This window comes from Medicago sativa, chromosome 1, assembly GCF_051527215.1.
Source record: "Medicago sativa cultivar Bolivia chromosome 1, Bolivia_mono, whole genome shotgun sequence".
NCBI lineage: Eukaryota > Viridiplantae > Streptophyta > Magnoliopsida > Fabales > Fabaceae > Medicago > Medicago sativa.
In genome coordinates, this window is record NC_140749.1 from 55,527,082 (window position 1) to 55,552,752 (window position 25,671).

The 25,671-nt window shown below is 31.7% G+C and overlaps 1 protein-coding gene and 2 long non-coding RNA genes across 5 annotated transcripts; 2 read left to right on the forward strand and 1 right to left on the reverse strand.

Annotated features, from left to right (window-relative positions):
* The first annotated feature begins 2,301 nt into the window (after positions 1 to 2,301).
* On the forward strand, positions 2,302 to 4,649 carry LOC146955546 (uncharacterized). The gene is made up of 3 exons (XM_085721916.1): positions 2,302 to 2,670; positions 3,861 to 3,965; positions 4,107 to 4,649. The coding sequence occupies exons 1-3, from the start codon at positions 2,365 to 2,367 to the stop codon at positions 4,416 to 4,418; spliced, it is 723 nt and encodes a 240-aa protein (XP_085578042.1). The 5' UTR covers positions 2,302 to 2,364; the 3' UTR covers positions 4,419 to 4,649.
* A 4,461-nt stretch (positions 4,650 to 9,110) lies between these two features.
* On the forward strand, positions 9,111 to 12,938 carry LOC146955547 (uncharacterized). 3 transcript variants are annotated; one of them, XR_015016681.1, is made up of 4 exons: positions 9,111 to 10,370; positions 10,894 to 11,314; positions 12,381 to 12,616; positions 12,699 to 12,938. It is a non-coding gene; the product is annotated as an uncharacterized LOC146955547 (long non-coding RNA). The 3 variants fall into 3 exon arrangements; XR_015016680.1 differs by having other exon boundaries at positions 9,112 to 10,370; positions 11,202 to 11,314; XR_015016683.1 differs by having other exon boundaries at positions 9,116 to 10,370; positions 11,202 to 11,314; positions 12,549 to 12,616.
* Positions 12,939 to 22,632: 9,694 nt separating this feature from the next.
* Positions 22,633 to 24,978, reverse strand: LOC146955548 (uncharacterized). The gene is made up of 3 exons (XR_015011118.1): positions 24,725 to 24,978; positions 24,024 to 24,074; positions 22,633 to 23,159 (listed from the first exon to the last, which is right to left on the reverse strand). It is a non-coding gene; the product is annotated as an uncharacterized LOC146955548 (long non-coding RNA).
* Positions 24,979 to 25,671: the final 693 nt, after the last annotated feature.

Here is a 25,671-nt window from a genome sequence, read left to right on the forward strand (position 1 = left end):
GACAGCAGATCTAGTCATGCTTTTCTTTCTTTTCTTTGTGAATGTGGTAGAGAGAGTCAGAGAGAGAATGAAGTGAGTGAAGTGAATTGGTTTCCTTGTATTTGGGATTTTGGGTTGGGCCTCTTTAGCCAAACATGAATTTTTTTTTCCTGTACATCGTGATACAATTGGTGCTTTGGGCTGGGCTGGGTTGTAGAAAATTTAATATTAAAAAAATTATTATAAAATAAACGGGCTACCCTCGGCCCGGCGGGCTAGCCCGCAACGGGCTCGGGCTAAAAAGGCCCGGTTTTAAACGGGCCAAAAAAATTATGTCCAAGCCCTTCATTTTTCGGGCTTTTTCGGCCCGGCCCGGCAGGCCCGACCCGTTTTGACAGCTCTAGCTCACATCTAGCTTCTCTTTTTTTGGACATAGGCATAGCTCGCATCTAGCATTCGCCACCCTACTTTAAGAAAAAATTAAAATTAAAATTCAACATATTTCAACTAAAAATTGGTTATATTGATGCACAATTATCATATAAACTACATAAATAACATAAATCATAATAAAACTATGCACAAAAAATATAGTAAAAAAAAAACTAAAACTATAGTAATGAATTTGTACATTTTTTTTGGTGTTACAAAGTAACGAGATAAATGAAGAAAAAAGGAAAAGAAGAAATTATGTTCTAGCTTATCTCTCATGATGAAAGATTTCATTCTAGTTGGGGGGGGGGGGGGGGGGGGGCAGTTCTAGTGAGCAGAGTGCATTGCATGCGATCCCTCCTTAGCCATAAAATTTGCACACATATTTGCTCTTTAAGAACATGCACCAATGTAGTTTGCCATTTTCATGTAAAACATCTATAATATGAAGAATGTCGGTTGAATAACTATGCAAGGTATAATCACGACCATCAATAATCAGCTCAATTGTTTCCAAGCAATCACTCTCACAAATAATGTTGTCATTGCCTTTTTTTCGACAAAAATCAAAACTCATCTGGATAACACACAACTCAGCTAATAATGCATCACCTTCAACTTCATAGTGAGAAAAATCAACTATCAAATCTCCATCGTGGTTGCGAACAACACCAGCAGCACATAAGCACCCAAAGTCTTATAGAAAGCTACTATCAATATTGAGTTTGAGTTTTCCTTACGAAGGGAGGATCCAATGAGTTAAGGGACGTGATGAGTGTGGATCCAGTTCAAGATTGGGATAGTAAGAAATGCATTCATCATGTAACAAAAAGGTCTTTCACACCACATCCTGAATACACCAATGTTATCCTTAAAAATAGCACTGTTTCTCCAACACCAAACATATACCATTCTCCCGACAAACAAAATAGAGGAGGGACCTTTTGTCCACGCATGTTGAAGCATCACGTCCAAGTTATTAGGAGCTAGAAGCTGCTGAATATAATGAACAATATCATTTGGTATCATAGTGGCAAGACCTTACAAGTTCCACTTACCATCATACAAAATGTCCTTCAAACACATAATTGAATAACCGATATTAACAAATGGAACCAACTAACATAAGAGACTGAGTTGTGGCCAATCAATATTCCAAATCGATGAGTCTCCGGAGCCTTCACGAAAACTATATCCTGCAACAAAAGTGGTAATGGCATGTTGAATACCTCGCCAAATGATCGAGGGTTTATTATGTTTCTTATTCATACACAAAAAAATGTTGTCCATATATTTATGAGAAAGAACTTTCATCCACAATTTATCTTTGTTGTAAAACATATTCCAAACAAACTTACCAAACATAGCTACATTAGTAATCCTACACTCACAAATATCTAGGCCACCAAAATGTTTCGGGTGGTAACCATATTCCAATTATCTTTCAACAAATTATTTATGAAACGATGTGGATCTCAACTTATACAAATTATCTTTCAACAAAAAATACTCATACATATTAGGATAATAAACTAAGTGATATTGATAATAATTACTCCCTCCGTTTTAAAATGAGTGTCACTTTAGAAAAATATTGTTTCAAAATGAATGTCACTTTATATTTTCAATACAACTTTAATTTTTTTCTTCCAACTTTACCCTCAATAAATACTCCGACTTTTCTCTCACACAATCTTCAATGCAACTTTAATTTCGTCTTTTTCTTATAAAGTAAAGGTAATTTAGTAAAAGCGTTATATCTAATGATTATTTCATTCCATTTCTTAATCTGTGTGTCAAAGTCGAAAGCGACATTTTGAAACAAAGTGAGTAGTAAATAGTAACCAATTCACTTATGCATTTGAAAAACTTTTGTTAACGTGGTCGTTTAAGTCAAAACGCAACACGACCAAACTTCAAAATCAAACCAATTAGCAGTTTTCACCTTCTTCCATGGCGGTTATCACCTTACTAACGGCGGCAATCACGGCGGCGTTTCTAGCTTCAGCATACGCCGGCGACACAAACAAAGTATTCTCTCCGTGCACAGACACACGCGTCCAGAGATCCGACGGATTCACGTTGGGATTGGCGTTCGCTTCGAAGGAGAAATTCTTCTACAACAATAACAATAGCATTCAGTTATCTCCGTGTGATTCTAGACTCTCGCTTTCCAATTCCAATTCTCAGATCTCTTTGTTTAGACCTAAGGTCGATGAGATCTCGTTGCTTACTGTTAATTCTTCTTCCTTCGTCGCGGTTCGTTCTTTTCTCCTTTCTTCTCTTTGATTTTTAGAGTTTATGTTTTTTTATTGTTAATTTTAATAATTGAATTCAATTAGGGTAAAGTTTGATTTTTTGTTGTTGTTGTTGTTTTTATGATTTTGATTAGTTTATTTGATAATTAACTGGCAAATTTTCCTAAACCCTAATTTATTGTACTTTGGGTAATGTAGCAGTGTTGTATAATCTAGAAATGAAGTGTAATCTTTGAACTGGAATGCTAATTAACTGCGAAATTTCCGGAAACCTCATTTTTACTGGACATTGGGTTTTAATGATGGACATTTTCGAGTATATCATATATGGATCAAAGTCTCTATGTTTTGGGATTTTGATGAAAATGTTTGTTATATTTTTAGCAATATTGTTAAATAGAAGCTAGAGTGGTGTTCTACCGCTATAGCACAGTGGAATTTGGACAAACCGTTGTTGTGACGCTGACGCGATCTATGAAGCACAGACACTCTTTGGATTAGACTTGTCCCGGTGTCGGACACGTGTCGTGTCCGACATTGACACTTATAATTACAATGAACTAATGTGATTTTCTCAAATTTTCTCAAATTATTAGCAATGACGGCGTGTCGTGTCCGGTGTCCGTATCCGTGCTAAATAGGACGCGATACAGTATTTAATATAAAATGTTATCAAATAATGGCTATAGTAGCATTATAGCACTATTTCGTAGAGGAACCTTAACAATCCACTATCTGCAATTGACAACACTTTTTTTAGTTTTTAATTTTGGCTGTGATTGTTGAGTTATTTAATTGAAAATAGGAGTTGGGGAATTTGGTAGTAAAAATACTTCACTTCTGTAGTTTACAACACAAAAACGAGGGATGATTGAAAGTGAAACTAATTTACAATACAAGTTTTGTAGGCATGAATATCAGTTAAAATTGATTTCTTAGAGAAACTTGAAGATCCGAATCTTTATCTAACTCAATTTTGAATTATATTCTTATTTTCCACTTGCTAGGAAAGGCATTGCCTTAGTTTATAAACCAAAGAAGTACATATTTGTATAGTTCCGTAATTGAGCACGAAAGGTTTTTAATGTTTGTCTTGTGTCTGCTTAATTTCATCACCAGTTTCGTCAATTTTTGCTTTTATGTTATCTTTTGATTAGTTTGTGTGGGATTGTGTGTTCGTCGTTGTTCCAGGACTCGTATGGCTATATGGTTGCATTTGCTGGTCGGAAATATGCAGCAAGATCCCCTCCTGCTTTTATTGCAAATGGCTCATATACTGTGACCAGTTTTACTCTCGTAAGGAGATTTTTTCCTGGTTAAAAAAATTTCTCAATAATTGTGTGTTCTTTTGAATTGTTGTAGTTGTAATCATTACTAAGAACCATTTGTTGTAGTTGTAATCATTACTAAGAACCATTTGAAATCTTACTCCTGCAGGTTCTTGAATTTAAGAAGGGCAGGCTGCAAAATTTGTTCTGGAAAAGAGATGGGTGTTCTAAATGCCCGAAAAACTCAAAAGCTGTCTGTCTTAACGGTCAGGACTGTGCACTACCAACTTCTAGTTGCAAGACCCATTCAGGAACTGTGGATTGCAGCTTAGGTATACAATTAGCATTCTCTGGCACTGATAAACACCTATCAGCTCTTAACTCTTGGTATGAAGTGAAAAACCTTCGCCAGTATTCGCTCTACGGCCTTTATTCAAATCTGAGAAGTTCACTCACTAGCCAGTATGATAAGTTTTTCTAATTTCCTATAGTTCTTTTGTTGATTTTATTTGTTCTATTCTGTTGTGATTTACTCGTGTTTTTAATGTATCAATTTCCCACCTGCTCCCTTCTATTCTAAATGTATTTGTGAAACCTAGAATGATGGTGTGTACATTTGTATATCAAATGTTATATTGATTATGCTGGATACGGTCCTTATGAATTCTTATTTAACTGCTGTGAAATGTATTTGACATGCCAATTAGTGTAATTAGTCCTTTTTTTTTACTGAAGTGTAATTTTTTCTGAAGTGTAATTAGTCCTTTATGTATTCATAGTTGGATTCTGCATATCTTTGGCCAATTTCTTTAACATATGCAAAGAAAGGGGAGGATTGAGTTGGGCCTTTTCTTTTTAACAAAAGTATTCCTGATAAGCTAGAATATCAATAATGAATGATGATTTAGTATAAGAAGTAATGTGATAAATTGATACACACACAACATAGTTATAACTTAAGACGTGGGTTCGATAGTGTATTATTTATTTCAATTGGTACTTAACATGGGTTTTGTTTGGATAAATAACTTAATGAAGCACCTATAGGATAAGTGTTTATCACTAGCTATTCCTATAGTTAAAGAAAAAATATTTTAGATTTGTGTCTATATAAACTAAAAGTTATTTTCGTAAACTATCTTAGGGAGCTTGTCAAAATAGACTGAAAATAGCTTATGAACATATCATAAATTGTTTAAACAACCTTTCCGAACACCGCATCAAGTGCTTATTTCAGCGATAAGCAAATCCAAAAGCGATCATGGTGTTAGTTTATTGTTTGTTATTAAAAATACCAGAGCTCGCTCAAGATGGAATTTACTTCTGCAGTCACTAGTCAGTGATTTACATGTAAGAAAAGATTAATTTATATGGGTCTACTTGTTGATAATGTGCGTTACTGTGATGTCCAACCCCCTTCACGGACCCTGCGTATGCGGGAGCTTTAAGACCGGGTTGCCCTTTTACAGTCAAAGCTAATACCTCTAGACCATATTGTCAGTCACACTCTCTTCTCCATTCTCTTGTTCCTTGTCCAGACTCTTTTTTTTAATGGGTTGAACCGTTGAAGTAGCATGAATGCATTATTTTGATTATAAAAAAGTAGTGAAAAAATAACAAGTGCTAAATTTAACAAAAAGGGGGCAAGTTTTCTTATAATTTAGTTTTCAGTTCAATCTAGGCAAATATGTGAATCACAGAAATCAATATTAATTATTCATGGTGTCTTATGACATCAACTGTATATATCCTTATATAGTTTACGCACTCAATGGTACATCTCTCCACAAATTTTTCTTAAATTGTGATTCACAGAAAGAGTAAAAACAAGGAAGATTCTATGGCAGATTTGAAAACTTGAACAAGATTCGAAAAGATAATTCCTTGTTATGTCTGAACAAACACATTTTATTCATTGCAACTAGAAAGTTGGATGGAAATAACAAACATTAAAATCACTGATCCACTTTGATCGCCTAGTGAAAATTGATCAAAAATATATTACAGTAAAAATTTCTGGGGTTTGCTCGTTTGTTGACAGTGTCGTATCCAATGGAGCTAGAGTCGTTTTTCATCGTTGATACGAGTTGCTCAAAGTAAACAATTTATTGTCACGTCATCAAAATAGATTGTTAAATTCATGAGTTGTTCAAATTTTCTAAAATGAATTAGCAAAATCGTGCAATTAGAGATAGGGGGCTCAAAACTATATTTAAGCCTTATTTTTAATAACCATTTCAAGTTACTTTGTTCAATTTTTTTGAATAAATACTTGATTTTAACTATATTTGCTTAAAAAGTCATACAAATGATAATTTATAATTTGTTAGCTGTGTATATACTAAAAAGTTTTACACTGACTGTGAATTAAAATTATCAAGTTACATTGTTCAATTTTTTTGAATAAATATTTGATTTTAACTATATTTGCTTAAAAAGTCATACAAATGATAATTTATAATTTGTTAGCTGTGTATATACTAAAAAGTTTTACACTGACTGTGAATTAAAATTAGTGTCTTATACAAGTCTGACTAATATCTAGAAATCAATCTTTAACACAATAAAAATTCAAATTCCATATGAAAACAAATTTAACTTACAAACATTTCGCATATCCACTTGAATCCTAAGAGCATCCACAATGCTAGTTCCCTAACAAGGACTCTTTAAATGGACTCTACGTGACACATCATTATTTATAATTTTTTAATAAAAGTACCTATTAAGGACTCAATGACTCCAATGGTAATACACTAATAAGGACTCCAATGAAAAGTACTTAAATATGTCTCACTATCTTTACATCATTGAAAAAAATAATTTAACTATTACTCCTTTTTACAAGTGAGATCAAATAGTACACATTTTATTACTCATTTATGCAAGTGGGACCAAGTAGTACACATTTTATTACTTTTTTAAACGTGGGACCCGTTGGTTACCCTCGAGAGATGGTCCTTATATAGTTGTTCGTTCCTTAACGGAGACTCATTTTTTCTTCCTCCAATGGAGGGTCCTTAACGGGGAGTGGTCTTGTTAAGTAAGGACCCTATTGGAGATGCTCAAAGGGTGATGCAATCCAAGTTATCCAACTAGTATTAGGATTTGGCTCAAAATTGAGAAGATCCACTGTATCTAATCCACATGCCCTTAACAGTGAACACATTGCGGCGGTGTCCCAGTTGAGGAGGACTTTTAACAAGTGAAAACGTTGTTGTCCTCAATAAATATGATGTGGATTGCAAATCTAACACCAAACTACTATACAACAGATCTCCACTTGGACAGCCTTTGTGCTTTTGGTGTAATTTGTTGGAGATGCCCAAGATCCAATCAATTATGTAATCAATGTTAGACTTAATAAATATTCATTATCTTGTTTACTATATAGTGAAATAGTTAATTTGATAACGTCCTTGGTTAAAACTATAGACTTGTTATCATAATAGAGATTATGATAATGAGAAACAAGTCTCATTTATTAAATTACATATATAGATGATACATATAGTGATATGATCATTGAACTGACTCGATTGAGAATTTCTAATGGTCGATATTACCTTAAAATGTCAATAGAAAAATTCTCAAGAAAGAATATAATAATTTTCTTTGACCTGAGATTGTCATGGTAATTAACATGTTATTTATTGTATTTTGATTCTGAACGCCTAATACCTTAGGGTGCTAGTTGAAAGGATATTGGATACGATTAAATACTTGTATAATTAATGACTAATCAAGATGGGATCCGTCAACTCTTGGTAATGAGTTTGAACTCTCATGATTAAAAAATTAAAACCTTGGCCAGGGAAATCAAATAAAAGAAGAAATGAGTTTCTTAAGTCATATATGTTAACTTATTAGAGTTTGACAATTGTACCATACTCTAGAGTTAACAAGAGTTGTAACGACGGAAGAAAAATATTATATCGTTCTATTTGGTTCTTGAAAGTAAAATAATACTTCATACTATCTGGACGTTAAGGAGTGTTACTAGACGCATACCTCGATTAATATATTAATTTGATTAATCTATTACCAGTTTAGTATTGAACTTACAGGGTGACACACAATCGAGTGTTCTAGTTCTTGCTAAAGAATTATTTTATTATTTGATTATTAGATTGAAAATTTAATTAATCAAAATATAAATTTTCTAAGTGGAATGTTATTGTATTTTTTTGCTAGTACAAAGAATACAAATAATATATATAATTAAATTGAGCATATTATAATTATTTATTTTTGAAATAAATAAAAATTAAATTAAATAAGTTGTACGTTGAAGAAACGTCTTTAATTTTATATGGAAATGGTCAATTGTACTTTGAGCATCTTAAATGATTCATATAATCAATTGTATATATATGGAAGTGGTTTTTTTTTTTTTTTTTGGTAATAATATGGAAGTGGTTTTATATTATATACAATTATTATATGAAATTGGAATGGCCAATATCTCATGGTGCATCGTCCATTTTCTTAAAGGTAATGAGCATTAACCTTTGATAGTTGCTCTTTACAATAAGTGACCATATAAAATTAAAAACCGTATAAACAATATTTTTAATTGTTTTAAATTAAATGAGATCATAATTCAGCCATTTATTCATTATTATTTCTAAAGGACTAAAGACACATAACGAAACTATTACTTTCTACAACGTTACTTTGAGAAAAGAAATCTAGCCGGTATAAAATTTTATTCTAAAGTTCTCTCATTCTAAAAATATTACTATCTTTAGTGTCTAATAACTATTCCTTTTAGGTTCCTAACAAAATAATTGGTTTTAGACAAAAAGTGGTAAAAGTTTAAGCATATTCTATAATATATTTTTACACCAAAAATAAGTTTCCTTAACAAGGTTCATGACTAGAACTCATGAGACTATTTTTAGAGAGCCACGTTTGTTTTAAACTCCAACAAGTAAATGAAAAAGATTTCAAAAGACACAACAACACATAAAGTCATAGATTTATAGAGGTTAAATTATGGTAAAGATTATTAAGCCTCGGCCATTAAAGTAGAGCAAAGATAGAATATAATTTCTTACCAAAATTCATCCATAACCTTTAATTATTCCCCATCATTAATACTAAAAAAAAACATAATATCTCCCTAAGTTCATATTGTTAAACTATGTTAGTGATAGTCTGAAGAAAATCAAAGTCCAATATGTCCATATATTTAATTTTCTTTTGTTACGGCCAGTTTCGAACATCTCAAATTATTGACCAAGAACATTTTTGCTCAATTAGATTTATGTCCAAAAATATATTTTGTAAATGATTGATCCCATATTCTGAAATCAATTAAGATGATAAAAATATAATAGAAATTCCATATTAAAGTGTTATTTCCAGTTTTAGTTCAACTAGAAGTTATGCCAATTTTTAAAGTCATTAAACCTAATTATATGCTTTTACTTTTAAAATTATGACAGTTTAACTCTCATAATCATTTTGAACAAGATAAAATCATTTTAAAATCAAACATCATTATTTCAATATTTATTTCGAGAAAAACCAGATTAGAGCTTGTGGTTTTGCAAATCATTCTATACAAAATGTTATACACCAGAGTAGTGAACAACACAAACAACACTAAACACGCTGATTTTTCTTTTGAAACCAATGACTTTTGTAAGTATTTTACAGTGGAGTGAAGAGATAAAATAAAGGTGAAAACCCACCAGATATGAAGGTAACAGCAGCTGTAACAACGGCGGCGCCACTTCGTAGGTTGTCGGAAATAATGATAGTGGTGTAAAGAGTTTTAGAAGGAGGGGAATAACAACACAAAATACAGCAAAAGATATATGAAGAAGGTGAGGTTTCATGAGTGATTAGCTTTGTCAAGGGCCTTGAACAATTTTCCTTCTTATCAAAGAAGAAGAAATAAGAGAGATGAGAGTTTATGGTTTTGTAGAGAGAGAAGTGGGAAGAGAGAAGTTAGGGAGAAGAAGAAAGATGAGCGAGAAAGAAGACAGAAGAGAGATGAGAAGGAAAAAGATTCATAAACACCCTTCTCCATACCACTCTTCCATACACCCCTTATGTGGCATGAGTATTTTTGAAATTTCACACAACTTTCTCTTTCTCACCCTCTTCTCTCTCTTAGATCTCCCTTTCTTCTCCCTCTCACTCTGCCTCTCACTCACCTGCCACCACCACTGGCCGCCGCCGCATCCTAGTATACCACTCCCATAACCGGTCGTTCCCACTCTCTCCCTTAAACAGTGAAAACTCAACCTGGCCTTCTCCTCCCATTCTCACAGTCGTCGGCCGTCAGATCACTCTCACTCCCTCACTTTCGGTCCTCATTTTTTTCGTCTTAAACTCAATTTTGTTGTCTCCTCCCACTCGTTGTTATTTCACTCTCTATTGTCGAACTGCCTCTATTGTTGATTCTCCATCTTTGTTGAAGGTGAGATCTATCTCAAATTTTTCCTTCAATTTGTGGGTTTGAGGGTTGTAGTTTAGGGATTTTGTGTTTTGAAAATGGTTTTGAAAAATTACATTGAATAATGTTAATAATTGAAAAACAACTTTAGTTTTGAAATTGGTAAATATTGATAAACTCTTGTTAGTTTTGAAATTAGTAAACACTGATTTTGAAATTAGTTTTTCAAAATCAAAGTTAATTTTTTGCATTTAATGAATTAGGTTTAATGTTATAAGCACTTATCATGATAGTTTTCTAGGTTTTTAGTATTTAATTTGCTGATAATACTAGACTTGATAAAGATGATGAAGGATTTTGAGAATCACTTAAGCTTTAGATAATGTTGGTTTGGTTGAATGGTGTTGGAAGTATAATTGAGGATCAAGTGTTTAGGGATGGTTTACGTTTATTGCAGTTCGATTCAATTCAATCAAAATAATAGTGAATCTTCTTGCTTGTCGCCAAAATTCAATAGAACATCTGACATATCTCGTGGCCAATATAGGATGATATTAAATTTGGACATCATATAATTACGGTGTGGCATTGCCATGCACCACCATCAAGATGAATTGAATACAACCATACCTTGAATTTTGGTGGAGGGTTATCTTGAGATAAGAATAGTGAAGACTTGTGCAGCCTCTCATTCACCTTTGATCCATCAAATTGAGGTGTTGAGAATATTGTGTATTTAATTTAAATTTGCTCAAGGTTTGAGTCATTTTGTTTCAGCATGTTTAAACATCTTTCCACTGATGGGATGTGATTGTTATGCAAATTGATGATTAATTTAATTTTTGTTTGTTACAGGTTATGGATATTATTGAAGAAAAATGGAATTTAATGATTCAGTTGTCAAATCCAAGTTGAAGTAATTTCATCCATTAGAATGTCCACTTGATTTCCCATGGTCAGACATGAATGTAAGTTTGAAGTTTATTTTTAAAATTAATGAAAAGATGACACAAGTTCAAGAGTCTATAATTGAGGAAATGTCATTTAAATGGTTGATGAGTTTACCAAAAATTGAAAATATCTGGAACATGGCTTGAAGAATTAATAGAAAGATAGGATGAAAGGAGTTGGGGTTTTCATATATAGGGTAGGATAGTACATTTTACTTCTCTAGATGTACTTTTTGCTTTGGGACTTTGCATAGTAAGTGAAAAATGGACTTCCAGCAAGACCCTGAATCTTGTATGAAAGGAATGTTTGAAAAGGGAAGTTTTTCCAAGTATATTTTTCTTTATAGTCCCTTTAGATCACTTAATAGATACTAATATTTTAGTTCTAATATTCCCCTAACTTTTTTTAATTTCTTATTATTCTATATTTTAGATGACTACATCTTTAAAAATTGAATGCTCAAACTAGAAATTTAACTTTCTGCTATGGCTTTGGTGTTTGCATAAACTACCATTCAAATAGTAAGCTGCAATTAATAATTGGTTCATCCTTGAATAATTGGCAAATTGACTTAGGTAGTTAGGCTTGTCCAAACTATTTCATATGTGTGCTTGAATTTTATCTATTAATGTATATGGTTTCTTGACTGTGTGTTCCACATAACTATCCTTGCGTTGTTAAAAAAATATAGATTGCCCTGTAATTGCTCTCTCAACTACTTCCTCGGTAGAAATTTGAAACTCATATCCCCTCTGGAGTTTTGATCAAGCACTTCACATCTCTTCATCCTCCTTCCGTAGACTTTATAATTTTGGGCCCTGGTGCCAGACCCATGATAGTCACACATGTTGATGTTGTTTCCCTTTTCTTCTGAAACCAACCACATTATGTAACTCATTACCTTTACAACTTTTAACATAATTGGTTTGCTTATGTTTTCTCTGATAGACATATAGCCTACTTTTTTGGTGGAATATTTGTTATTTGTATATTGTACTTGTTCTTGTATCATTTGGTTTTGATTCTTTCTATATCGCAACAGAGGTCATGTATTTAAACAATATTTTTTTGCTGTTAGACCAGACAAATTGTCAAATTGATCCAAAATCCTTGAAATTTAGGAAGAATAATTATGCCAAGCCTGAGGTGTGTCTTTCTATTCTTAATTATTTATTGTTTGTAACTTTTGAAAGATTGCCTTTGTTGCAAATATTTCTCTCTATGTTGCTTTTCTTATACATTTCTATACAGGACATACATGAATGACGCAAGATGGGCCATCTGAAACACAAAAAATTCATGTGGCAAATGAAAGTAATGTAAGTACACTTAGATTTGGTTTCAAAGTTTGTATAATTGTCCCAGACTAAAGCCATAGATGTGTAAATGGTTCATTTTCAGGTACAGTTAAGGCATGTTTTTGAAACGAAATCATTGATAGAAGTCAATAAAAAATCCGAGTCAAGCTCAGAAGAATCAACTTCAAGCAACTACGTTCAATTTTTTGAATTTTATTTTATTATGTGATGTACTAATTCGGCCATGTATATGATATGGCTAACTTATTTAGTTTTAGTTTTATTGTTTGAAGCACTTATTCCACCATGTAAATGATATGAGTAAATAGTTTAAACTCGAATACATATATCGCCTTAAAATGCCTTAAAATGATATTGTTTTCACTACATTTTATCACTTTTGATATTTCAGTGATAACTCGCCTTAAAATAATATTGTTTTCACAGGAAAATTATGTATAACCAAATATTTGAAGTGTGTAACCATAATTTTACAAAGGCGTAACCATGTTTTTTTTTCTTTCATGTGTTTAAACCAATTTTACAAAGGCGTAACCATTTTATCGAACGCATGATCTCATTTGATCACTACACTAACAGCCTTTACAACCATAAATAACCTGTTTTACAATCGGCGAGTTTATCACGCCTAAAGACGGACAAGTTCTAATATATGAAAAAATAGCGGTCACGTATTTGTAAAAATGTGGTCATACAGACCATATATTTGGCTAGTTTATATTTCCCAGATGTAAATAATTTCGTTTTAGGCGAATCGAACGCATGATCTCATTTGATCACTGCACTAAAAGCATTTCCAACCATAAATAACCTGTTTTACAATCGGCAAGTTTATCACGCCTAAGGACGGACAAGTTCTAATTTATGAAAAAATAGCGGTCACGTATTTGTAAAAATGTGGTCATACAGACCATATATTTGGCTAGTTTTTCTTTCCCAGGTGTAAATAATATTGTTTTAGGCGAATCGAACACATGATCTCATTTGATCACTACACTAACAGCCTTTCCGACCATAAATAACCTGTTTTACAATCGGCGAGTTTATTACGCCTAAAGATGGACAAGTTCTAATTTATGAAAAAATAGCGGTCACGTATTTGTAAAAATGTGGTCATACAGACCATATATTTGGCTAGTTTATATTTCCCAGATGTAAATAATTTCGTTTTAGGAGAATCGAACGCATGATCTCATTTGATCACTGCACTAAAAGCATTTCCAACCATAAATAACATGTTTTACAATCGGCAAGTTTATCACGCCTAAGGACGGACAAGTTCTAATTTATGAAAAAATAGCGGTCACACATGTGTAAAAATGTGGTCATACATACTATATATTTGGCTAGTTATCTTTCCCAGGAGTAAATAATATCGTTTTAGGCAAAATATATACATGCGAAGATTTCCCCAATTTCCAAAGAAGACAACCACCGCAACGACCGCCGTCCACCACTACCGGCACACCCACCCACGACTGTCTTCAACGTCGTCACCCTTTTTTTTCTTGCTCGGTGTAGATCTGAATTTTTTTTCTGTTTTCTTTCCTTTTTCTTCTTTCTCACCCACAAGATTCGTTCCCCTCTCCCTTTCTACTACTCTAAGCTCTCTCTCGTCGGAATTCTATGTCGCCGGATTGTCGCTTGCCGGAATTCTCTCTCGTCGGATCTGAACCCATTAAAATGGTGGCAGTGTAATGGAGTGACCGGATCTATGTGGATGTTGAGGTCGATGGTGGAGGTATAGGTGATGGTGGTTAGGACAGATCTGAGCAAATCCAGTACTAGAAAGAACGACGGTGGTGAGGAGGAGGGTGGGTGATGGTGGTGGTGGAGTGGCAGTGTTGGCGGCGGTGGTCGGTCAGAAAAGACATGGTGAAGGAAGGGAGATGGAAGAGAGAAGAGAGGGTCACGACAAAATTGTGTTTGTGTCTTTGTGTGTGGGGCCGGGATGAGTCACTCATTTAGACTACATGGCAATGTGTGATTGGGGGGTGTAGGAGTGGTATGACACCTATGGTGGTATGTGTATCAGCACTCGATGAGGAAGTGTGAATGAGAGCTACTTTGGTTTGGATACACACACACACACACACACACACACACACACACACACATATATATATATATATATATATATATATATATATATATAAAATAAGTGCCTCTCAAAAAATATAACTTAAGTGAAAATAAATAAATTTAAACAATGGAATGCATGTGCCGTGGAGAGATAAGAGGATAAGAGTTTAGAGTAGATATTTTCATTCTCAACAAGGCAAATCCTCATTAGACTTTATTAGTTACAATTGGTTCTTTAATTAATATAAGTTCTGTAACCAAAAAAAAATAATTAATATAAGTTCTACTCATTCCCTTAACCAAAAGCATTTAGTTACTTCTAAAAAAAACTCATCATGATTATTCTTCCACTTTCATTTCTATAAACGTCACTTAATTTTAAACGCAATCGATCGCAGTTGACAGTGATATGTGATACCGATAAAAATGTCCAAAATCATATTTACCGATAAAATAACTTTTTATCCGAGTATTCTATACGACGTTTTCTTATGAGAAAATTTTCGATGGACAAAATATTTTTATTGCATAAATCTATCATAAATAATTTTATGAGTCTATACAAAAAATTTCGTACAAAACGGAGTTTGTTTTAAAAATTAAGCGCGGTAAAATTTCCGTTTGTGGAAGAGACTGAAAATTAAATTCTCGAGAAATTTTCTGAAAAATTTATCATGAGTCGCTATCGCGAAAAAAACTACAAAATATTCGAGTAGCGATAAAAATTCATCGTCGAAGGTATTATTTATTTTTAGTTGAACAACAATTAAAATAGATATGAGAACATAATATTATATTCTTAATATTTATCTATTTTTAAAATTACGGGTCTTACATTACTACCCCCCTAAAAAGAGTTTCGTCCTCGAAACTTGGTGATACATACTCGTTCATTAGTTGTAGACAACAACAAAATGTTTAGCACTACTAAAAAATATCACTTGGACTTATTATTCTCACCATATCATTCTCCGAAATTCACAGACATTATATTGAAAACCACACTTTGTGAGCTTATCCTTAGCAATTTTATGCTTAACTAAACAACATTCGCTTCATTTGAAAAATATTTTCACCAATTACAGACCCCTCGGACGCCTAGATCCAAACGCTATAGTTTTTAACTCCGTCCTCAAATTAACACAAAGATATTTTCCTCTTAAGGACTCACAAAATGATGATCTCATACCCTTTTCAACATAGGGTATTTGATATCTTTACGCACGACAACGATAGGTAAGAAAATTGTTCCATTCAACATGACTTAATATAATGATATCCAATCCACTTCGAGAATAATCTCGATAGATTGTAGGGGTAAACAAATTATATTTACTAGAAATTTCCTCTCTTAAACAATTACTTTACATGGTAAGTATGAAGTGTTCAAAGTTATAACCTTAGTTAGTGTAGATACTACAAAGTCACAAGGCAGTTTGGGTACTAACATCTTTAGACAATCTAAGCAGTTCGTAGATATGTGTGAACGACTTTTGCCAAACAATTCTTCGATCTGTGGAACATTGTTTACCTCTCTGACCCACTAAGTTCCTATAAGACCCAAAACCAAGGGACCACATAAGTGCTACAAGGGCTTGTTTTAGTTAAGAAAAGATCAACTAAAGGAAGCAAAACTTGCTTCACAAAAGGGAAAAAGTTCAGAGTACAACAAGACTCGAAACAAATTTCTCCCACTAAATCCGACTATTGATCAGCTTAGGACAGACGACGCAAAGACTCTAAGAAAAGTCAACCAAAGCTCTGATACCACATTGTAACGCCCCGTTTTTCAACACCAAATACTGTGCGTCTGTTTTTTTTTTAATGAAAACGAAAGAATAAAGTTTAAACCTTTTTAATCACAAGTCATAGACTTTAACAAAATAAACTAAAGGTTACTTTTTAAAATGAACATCAGAGTTATATAGAGTTTTGTAAGACAACTAAATAATTTACAAGACCCAAGTACATCCCTACGTAGAGGGATAATTTTCCTATCAAAAGTTTTGCCTAAATTAAAGGAACTACTAAACTGATCTTAATCTAAGATAAAGAAATTGGGTATTCATTACCCATGGTAGTATTATTTACAATGGTACTATTAAGATGTGGAGAAGTAGAGCATGTACAACTCTATAAAAACTCTAAGCTGATCCTTAACTCTAAACTGTTATGACTTGGTTTGAGACCTACTGATGACCTCAAGCCTGAACTTCCCAAACTGCTACTCCTCCAAAGTCTTTGTCACTCCCGCTTAACGACTCCCTATTTGGATGTGGGGCAAAGCCCGATCCACGAATTAATGTAGAGGGTCACGATCTAAAAACAACATAATTACAGAAATACAACATGCATTGCATGTAGACATGGTAAATGGCTTTAAAATAAATATTCAACATATAAACTATAACAATGCACATTTAGCCTAAAAATGCAGACTCTACATGAGTGTGAAGCCTATCACAGGACATCACATGCAAATGATTCCGGAAATTATCACCGCTCCGCAGAGGGTCGTGGCAACGCCACTAAGGAGATGAGTATCTACTCATCTATCAGACTCAATGATCCACTACGGGATAAGGTGGTTTCAAAACGCACACCGTGCCACCTCTCCGATGTGCACCTCGTGACTCCTCTCTGGTGGCCACGTTTACTATGAAATGCATGAGCATACGATTCCCCTTGTGCTAATGCAACAACTTACATATCTCAAAAGCATATGTAATTTCAATAGAATTCTTGTTCATACATACATTCATAAACATCATGCATAACATCATAATTTCATCAAGCATTTCAATTAATTTGAAAGCAAAGCACATCAACATATCATGATCAATTGATAGCATATCATCCCTAATTGGGCAAACATATTTACTCAAAATGTTTATTCACAAACAACACAAATATAAGCACATAAACCAACCACGCATTTAAGTAATTATAGTGTTTCGAGAGAGTGCCCTCACCTCGAATAGCTTTTCATCAAAACAATATGTCTTTCTCTCTTTAATTTCTTTTAGACGTCAAAAACCCTTAAGAATCCAATAGCCCTCCAATTAAATGCTTTTATTTCTCTTCTTACTCATTTCCCCAACTCTCGCTCCTACACTCACAATCTCACTTTACTCTCAAAGTTTACAACACCAATGCTCAAGTGAAACGAAAAATAAAACTAAAGGAGTATAGAGAGAGATGACCGGACTCGAGAGAAAGCAAGAAAGATAGAACTCAACTAGTTTCTACCCAAGGAGACCATGATGTTGAAGATCAAGGATAAGGCCAGGATTTATTGTTACTATTACTATTTATTTATTTATTTTATTTGTTTAGATAAAAGCTAACATCACTAGAAGGTTTCCTTTTCTAAAATTAACTAACACTTCAAAATAATCTTTGATCAAGCAAACTTTTCTAACTTTAATTAAGGTTATCTTAATTTAAACCAGCCTTAATTTATAGTTTTTAACGTTTTTGTCTCTAAAATTCTACTTGAAGTTTGACCGAGTCTCGCTTGATTTTATGTCACTTTCTAGACTTTGTTAATTCCGTTAAAACTTTACGTGCGCTGTCTGAATTTATTAAAAACCGTATAAACAATATTTTTAATTGTTTTAAATTAAATGAGATCGTAATTCAGCCATTTATTCATTATTATTTCTAAAGGACTAAAGACACATAACGAAACTATTACTTTCTACAACGTTACTTTGAGAAAAGAAATCTAGCCGGTATAAAATTTTATTCTAAAGTTCTCTCATTCTAAAAATATTACTAAAAATATTACTATCTTTAGTGTCTAATAACTATTCCTTTTAGGTTCCTAACAAAATAATTGGTTTTAGACAAAAAGTGGTAAAAGTTTAAGCATATTCTATAATATATTTTTACACCAAAAATAAGTTCCCTTAGAGACACGTTCTAGCTTCTTATTTAGAGAATTTATTTCTTCATGAAGACTAGGGCAAATCTCACAACTAGCAATGTCCATCAAATTATCATACTTGGGTGACTTTGTTTTAGGTTCAATTGCGGGACTTACAATTTTCTCATTAACAAGTAAAACATGCTCATCTCTCAAACTTTCAAATGCTTCCATAAGTTTAGAAATTTCGGCTTCTAGTTTTAAAAGAGTTTTCTTTTGAGCAATTAGTTTATCAAAAGCATTTAGAGATTCGGCATGCATTTCCTCAATGGAATCTTGTAGGTCCTTATAAGTGGGTTTAAAATCTGAGTAAGAGTCGGAATCTGAGTCCGAGAAGATTACCTCATTTTTAGCTTTCTTTGTTTGACCCATGAAGCATAGGTCATCTTCATCCTTGTTTTTGGCATCACTAGTATTGGAGGTAACTTCATCTACTTCCCAAGCAATGTAGGCATTTCTTCCTCTTGAGTTTCGATTGGCTCCGGATCTTTCTCTTTCTTTAGCAAGTTCCGGGCATTCATTCTTGTAGTGACCCACTTTGCCACAACCTTAGCAACTAACCACTTTCTCATCATTATCTGATTCTCTTCCCTTCATTGAAGCCTTCCTAAAGTTCACTAGATTCTTGTCATTGTGTTTTAACCCATTTCTTTTAATGTAAAGGTTGTACTGTCTAACAAACATGCTCATTTCCTCTTCAAGTATACCATCATCATCGAATTCTTCATTATTTTGAATCGAAGAGGTAGAAACGGATGAAGTGGTGCTCAAAGTAATGGACTTCCTTTCCTTCTTCTTAGAGTCATCTTCACTTGACTTGAAGCGATTGACCTCATGCTCATGTTCCTTTAGTTTACCAAAGAGTGTGATCATGCTAAGAGCATTGAGATTTTGTGATTCCTTGATAGCGGTAAGCTTGGGCTGCCATTCCTTTGTCATACATCTCAAAATTTTATTTGTACAATCTTTGTTTGAAATTGTTTTACCAATGTTTTGCAACTTGTTTACAATATGAGTAAATCTCATTTGCATAGATGTGATGGTTTCACCATCATTCATGCAAAAAAGCTCATATTGTTGCACAAGGGTATTAATTTTTTATTGTTTAACTTCATCGGTTCCTTCATGAAGGGTTTCCAATGCATCCCACATATCTTTGGATGTCTTACAATGAGATACGAAATGATACTCATTTACCCCAAGAGAGGAGATGAGGATATTATGTGCCTTCAAATCGTATTGGACTTTCTTTTTGTCATCATCGCTATAATCGGCTTTAGGCTTATCTTGTGCTACACCAATTGGATGTGAACACTCATGCATTCTTTCCAATAGTCGTAATTTTCTCCATCGAAAATAGGTAAAACATGTCCCCACCCGCCCCATTGCCATGCCTAATTCTATATTCTAAAGAATAGTGGGAGTAATTATAATATACTAATTCTAATTTGATATAAGAATCTTGCACGAGATGCATATTTATTGTTTATAAATTCATATAAAAATAACAAAATGCTAAAAAAATTACAAATATTTTTCAAAGATATATAAAAATCACGGGGTTTATTAACGTTCCCGTTGTCATTATTGTGATTTTATTATTTATAATATTTTCATATATATTTAGTCTACCACTTCATAATATTTAACAACAACTATTTCAATGTTTTTATTTTTATCTTCATCTTTATCATTAATTTTTTGCTAATTTTTCAATGTAAATAATATTTAAATGCGTTTGACGCATAAATCACGATTTAAGGATCAGCCCGTGCGGAGCATGGGTCTGTTGCTAGTTGTTCAAAAAAGTATCGTAATATTTAATATATTTTGTGAATAATTCTAATAAATTTACAAGCATCAAATAATGCATTATAATTGTTCAAAAAGAGTACTGTAATTTTTCACCAATTACATTATTTGTTGTTATTTTTAAAAAAAGATAATATGTTTTATTTCTATTTATATGTTTTTTAAACAAGGGTAAAAATGGAATAATATTTTTTAATTTGTTCCGTTCCATCTATTTTCCAAACAATGGAATGAAAATATTATTCTACAACATCATAAAATATTCAAACAATGAAATGAGATTTTTGTTCCGTTCCACTCCATTTCATTTCGCTCCATTCTATTCCATCAATCGAAACAGAGTCTTAAAGTGGAAGGAGATTATTTGCTAGAAAGATTGTGGTACTCATACTAAAAATAATTACATTGTTAATATTGTCAAATATTTAAAGATATTAAATGAAAGTTATGAACATTAATATAATGTTTCTATTTTTTTTCTTATATTGTATATAGAAAAATAAGTTAAATATTTGAATCGCGTATTGTGGATTTTATTTTCGTATATACCCGAAAATAAATTTTTATATAAATATATGATAAAGTCAATAAAATAAATCTTTATAGAACTCGTGATTATTTTCAAAATATCAAAAATAATATAATGTTTCTATTAGCTAACTTTTTATTTTATATGCAAAACATCGTTCATTGTTTGCATCGCACATGTAGCAGATTTTATGCGTTTTATCTCCAGAAACAAATTTTTATGTAAATATATAAGAAAGTTAATATGATAAAATTATGGAAACTCATTAATATTGTCAAAATATAAACATTAATATAGTGTTTCTCTTGAATAAATTTTATATTATAGCACCTGTTGTCGATTTTATGTGTTTATATATGCATTAATAATTTTTTATGTACATATATGCACGGCCGGACCTTGGGGTGTGCAAACCGCTCAATTGAGTCGGGCCTCCCCAATGTATGGACCTAAAAAAAAAAAATTATAGCCACTAGTACTACTAAGTACTACCCCACTACTCTAGGTTTCCACTTTTCTTCTCTGTTGTCTTGTGTTAGGCCTATTAGAATTGAGTCCTCTTGCTTTTGGTGTTATGTGGGTGTTTTTTTGGATGGTGGTTTGATGTTCCTCATGTAGGTAGTGATTTTCACCGTTGGGTATTTATTTTATTACGGGCCTCTTTTCACTTACAGAGCCGAGCCTCTGGATTCGTAGGAATGGCCCATGCATATATGAGAAAATTGATATGATACAATTTTGGAAATTTATGACAATTTTCAAAATTTCAACATCAATGTAGTGGTCCTCGCGAGCTTAGCTCAGTTGGTATGGACTTGGTATGGACAATGCATTAAAATATGCAAGGTCTGGGGTTCAAATCCCGGCCACCATAAAAAAAAAATCAATGTAGTATTTCTATTAAATAATTTTTTATTTTATATGCAATATGCCGTTCAATGATTGCACCACACCCATTGTAGATTTTATGTGTTTTATCTACAGAAACAAATTTCTATGTAAATATATGAGAAAGTTGATATGATAAAATCATGGAAACTAAATAATATTGTCAAAATTTAAACATTAATATATAGTGTTTCTATTGAATAACTTTGTAATTTATAGTACCAAAAAAAAAACTTTGTAATTTATATGCAAAACACCGTTCAATCTTTGCACCGCACTCGTTGCAGATTTTATGTGTTTATATATGCATAAATAAATTTTTTATGTACATATATGAGAAGATCGATATGATAAAATTTTAGAAATTCATAACAATTTTCAAAATATCAACATCAATGTAGTGTTTCTATTACTTAAATTTTTATCTTATATTTAAAACACCAATAAGTATAAGTATTTTCACCGCACTCATTGAGGCTTTTATAAGCTAATACATGTAGAAGAAATTTTTTATTTAACATAGTCGATATGATAAAATTTAGAAAAGTCGTGACTATTTTCATAATATCAACATTACTGTATTGTTTCTCCAAATTACCGTTAAATATTTACACCACACTCGTTGTAGAATTTATACTAGTGTAGTGACCCGGCGTTTCCCGGGATAGTCATAGAAAATATTAAATAAGGTTATGTTCATGGTCACATACATGAAAAAAATTGAAATTATTTAAATTTAGAAATAATTTTTTTTTTTGAAGAAGAGAAATAAAAATTATTAACGAACATAAAATAAGCTATCTAATCTTGGAATACAAAAGTAGTAATTAATAAGTGTAGTATGAAAAAATAAAATATAATAATGTGATAATTGAAAGGAATAGTACTTTGTCGTTAAAATTAAATCCCAACTAATGTATGAAAGACAAATGCTACATATCTTGCTATATTAAGTTTTCAAATACTTCTTTGTATACAACATTAATTGTTGTATTCGGAAGAAGATCAACACTATTTTCAATAAGTATCCTTAGCCCTTGCTTACTTTTAACCCTTGAAAGAGCAACATACAGTTGACCATGACTAAAGACTGGTTTTGGAAGATACAACCCAACAACTGAAAGTGTCTGTCCTTGAGATTTGTTAATGGTCATACCAGAACAAATGGATACTGGAAATTGTCTTCTTTTAAACTTAAATGGTAGATTAAGGTTGTCTGTAATTCTAGGAATGAGAACAATGTCTCCGATAGATTGATATTTTGTAACTTTGTCACTCCACACAGTACATTGAATCTTGCTCCTCTAGATTATTAGAAAGAACAAAAGTCAACAAAAATTGTGAATAATAAAACAATAATAAAACAAAACAAATAAAAACCGGTAAAGATTAATGATAATATATAAAATAACTTTAAATAATGTAAAATCATGTTAGTTTGTAAAAGTTAATAAGGAAAAAGAACCGATGCATACTTTTTCATCCATGAAAACCATATCGATTAAATCAACCTGGTCTCTATCTTTAAAGTTTGGCATTCTCCACATTCTAATGATCCTAATCTTGAAACTCCATACTCTGTACTTATTATTGATTGTTTTTCTATCAATGAGGTCAAAATTTTGCAGCCATAATTTCTGAAAAAGAAAATTAGAAACCAAACTGATGAAATTTATTAATAGGAATCAAATTTGAATGAAGGTATTGCAAGTGTGCGTAAACATGATTAGAAATTTTTAAAATGCTGTTTAAAAATTCGTCTACAAAAATCAAAAAATAAAAATAACAAAAAGATGAAAACATGTTAAATTAAAAAGCAGGATTAAAAAGTGGTTGATATATGTATATAATAATTATTTAGAAATAAGGACCTGAAATAATAGTATATGTGTTATCATAAAATGATAGTATAGGTGATTAATAATATTAAAACGCTACTGGTGAAATAATAATATTTTAGGGCTGGAAATATTATTATTAAAATCAAAACGCTACTGATTAATAATATTGAAACAAAAAGGACCTGAAAAAATAGTATATGTGATAATAGTATAGATGATTAATAATATTAAAACACTACTATTGAATTGAAAAGAGAAAAAAAATAGTATAGGTGTTAGTTCAAGAACGTGAAATAGAAACAATAGTATAGGTGTTAGTTCAAGCACCTGAAACTCGTAGGTGTTTGTAATGGATGCCAACAACAATAGTTCAAGGACCTGGAAAAAAAAAACAATCAGTAAACTCAATTGTAGGTGTTAGTTCCCTCTTATATATATTATATATAAAAATAAAAATCTAAGCATAAGTAAAAGTAAAAGAAACAATAGTATAGGTGTTTTTCAAACCTGAAGAAAGAAAAAGCTTAGATCAAAAGAAGGTTTGAGTTTCAGTTTCTGCTCAAAATATGTGATTACGTGATTAAAAAATTCTCCTTTATTTATAGTTAAAAAAAAAACCGAAGCCTTTTTTTCCTCAATGAAAAAACTAATTGAATAAAATGGTGCTAAAAGAGATAGTAACTAATTGAAACTTCTTTTCCTAAAAAAAAAAAGAAATATTTAATGGATAGTATTGAAAGTATTATATATAGTTTGTTGAGACATTTTTGCTACATAAAATATTAGGAATTAAATATAAAATTAAATAAAAATATTTCAGGTCCTGAAATATTATTATTAAAATCAAAACGCTACTGATTAATAATATTAAAACGAAAAGGATCTGAAAAAATAGTATAGGTGATAATAGTATAGGTGATTAATAATATTAAAACGCTACTGTTGAAACGAAAAGGAAAAAAAAATAGTATAGGTGTTAGTTCAAGGACTTGAAACAGAAACAATAGTATATGTGTTAGTTCAATGACCTGAAACTCGTAGGTGTTTGTAATGGATGCCAGCAACAATAGTTCAAGGACCTGAAAGAAAGAAAAAAACAATCGGTAAACTCACTCGTAGGTGTTAGTTCCCTCTCATATTATATATAAAAATAAAAATCTAAGCATAAGTAAAAGAAAAAATAGTATAGGTGTTCGGCAAACCTGAAGAAAGAAAAAGCTTAGATCAAAAGAAGGTTTGAGTTTCAGTTTCTGCTCAAAATATGTGTTTACGTGATTAAAAAATTCTCCTTTATTTATAGTTAAAAAAAAACAAATCGAAGCCTTTTTTTCCTCAAATTGAAACTTCTTTTCCTAAAAAAAAGTAAGAAAAAAAAAGGAAAATTTAATGGATAGTATTGAAAGTATTATATATAGTTTGTTGAGATATTTTGACAACACAAAATATTAGGAATTAAATATAAAATTTAATAAAATATTTAGTGGATAAGATCAAAAGTTTGCTGAGATTTTTATGTCAAATATGATGTCAAATAAAATAAAGAAAAAAATATAAAAATATTGAGAATAAACGTAGAAGCGACACGTGGCATAAAAAACCTTACTTTATATATATACTATTGATATATGCTTATATGTCCAAAATCAAATTTTATGTATACTATGAGAATCCTTCAAAAAAAAATGTATACTATGACTTCAAAAAAAAATCAATAGTATATATATAACTAGTTTAGAGACCCGGCGTTGCCCGGGTTAGATATTAAATAAGTTTTATAAGTTTGTGTGCACGAATACACGTGTCAGTATATTAGATTGAATTTATTTAAATTTACAATTATAATAATATCATAAAAATAAATATAAATATTTCAAAAAAATTAAAAATAAATATAAATGATGAGATGAATGTCCAATGCAAGAATAAAAAGTGTAACAAAATCAATAATGAATTAGTCCAAGTGGTAATAGTTTTG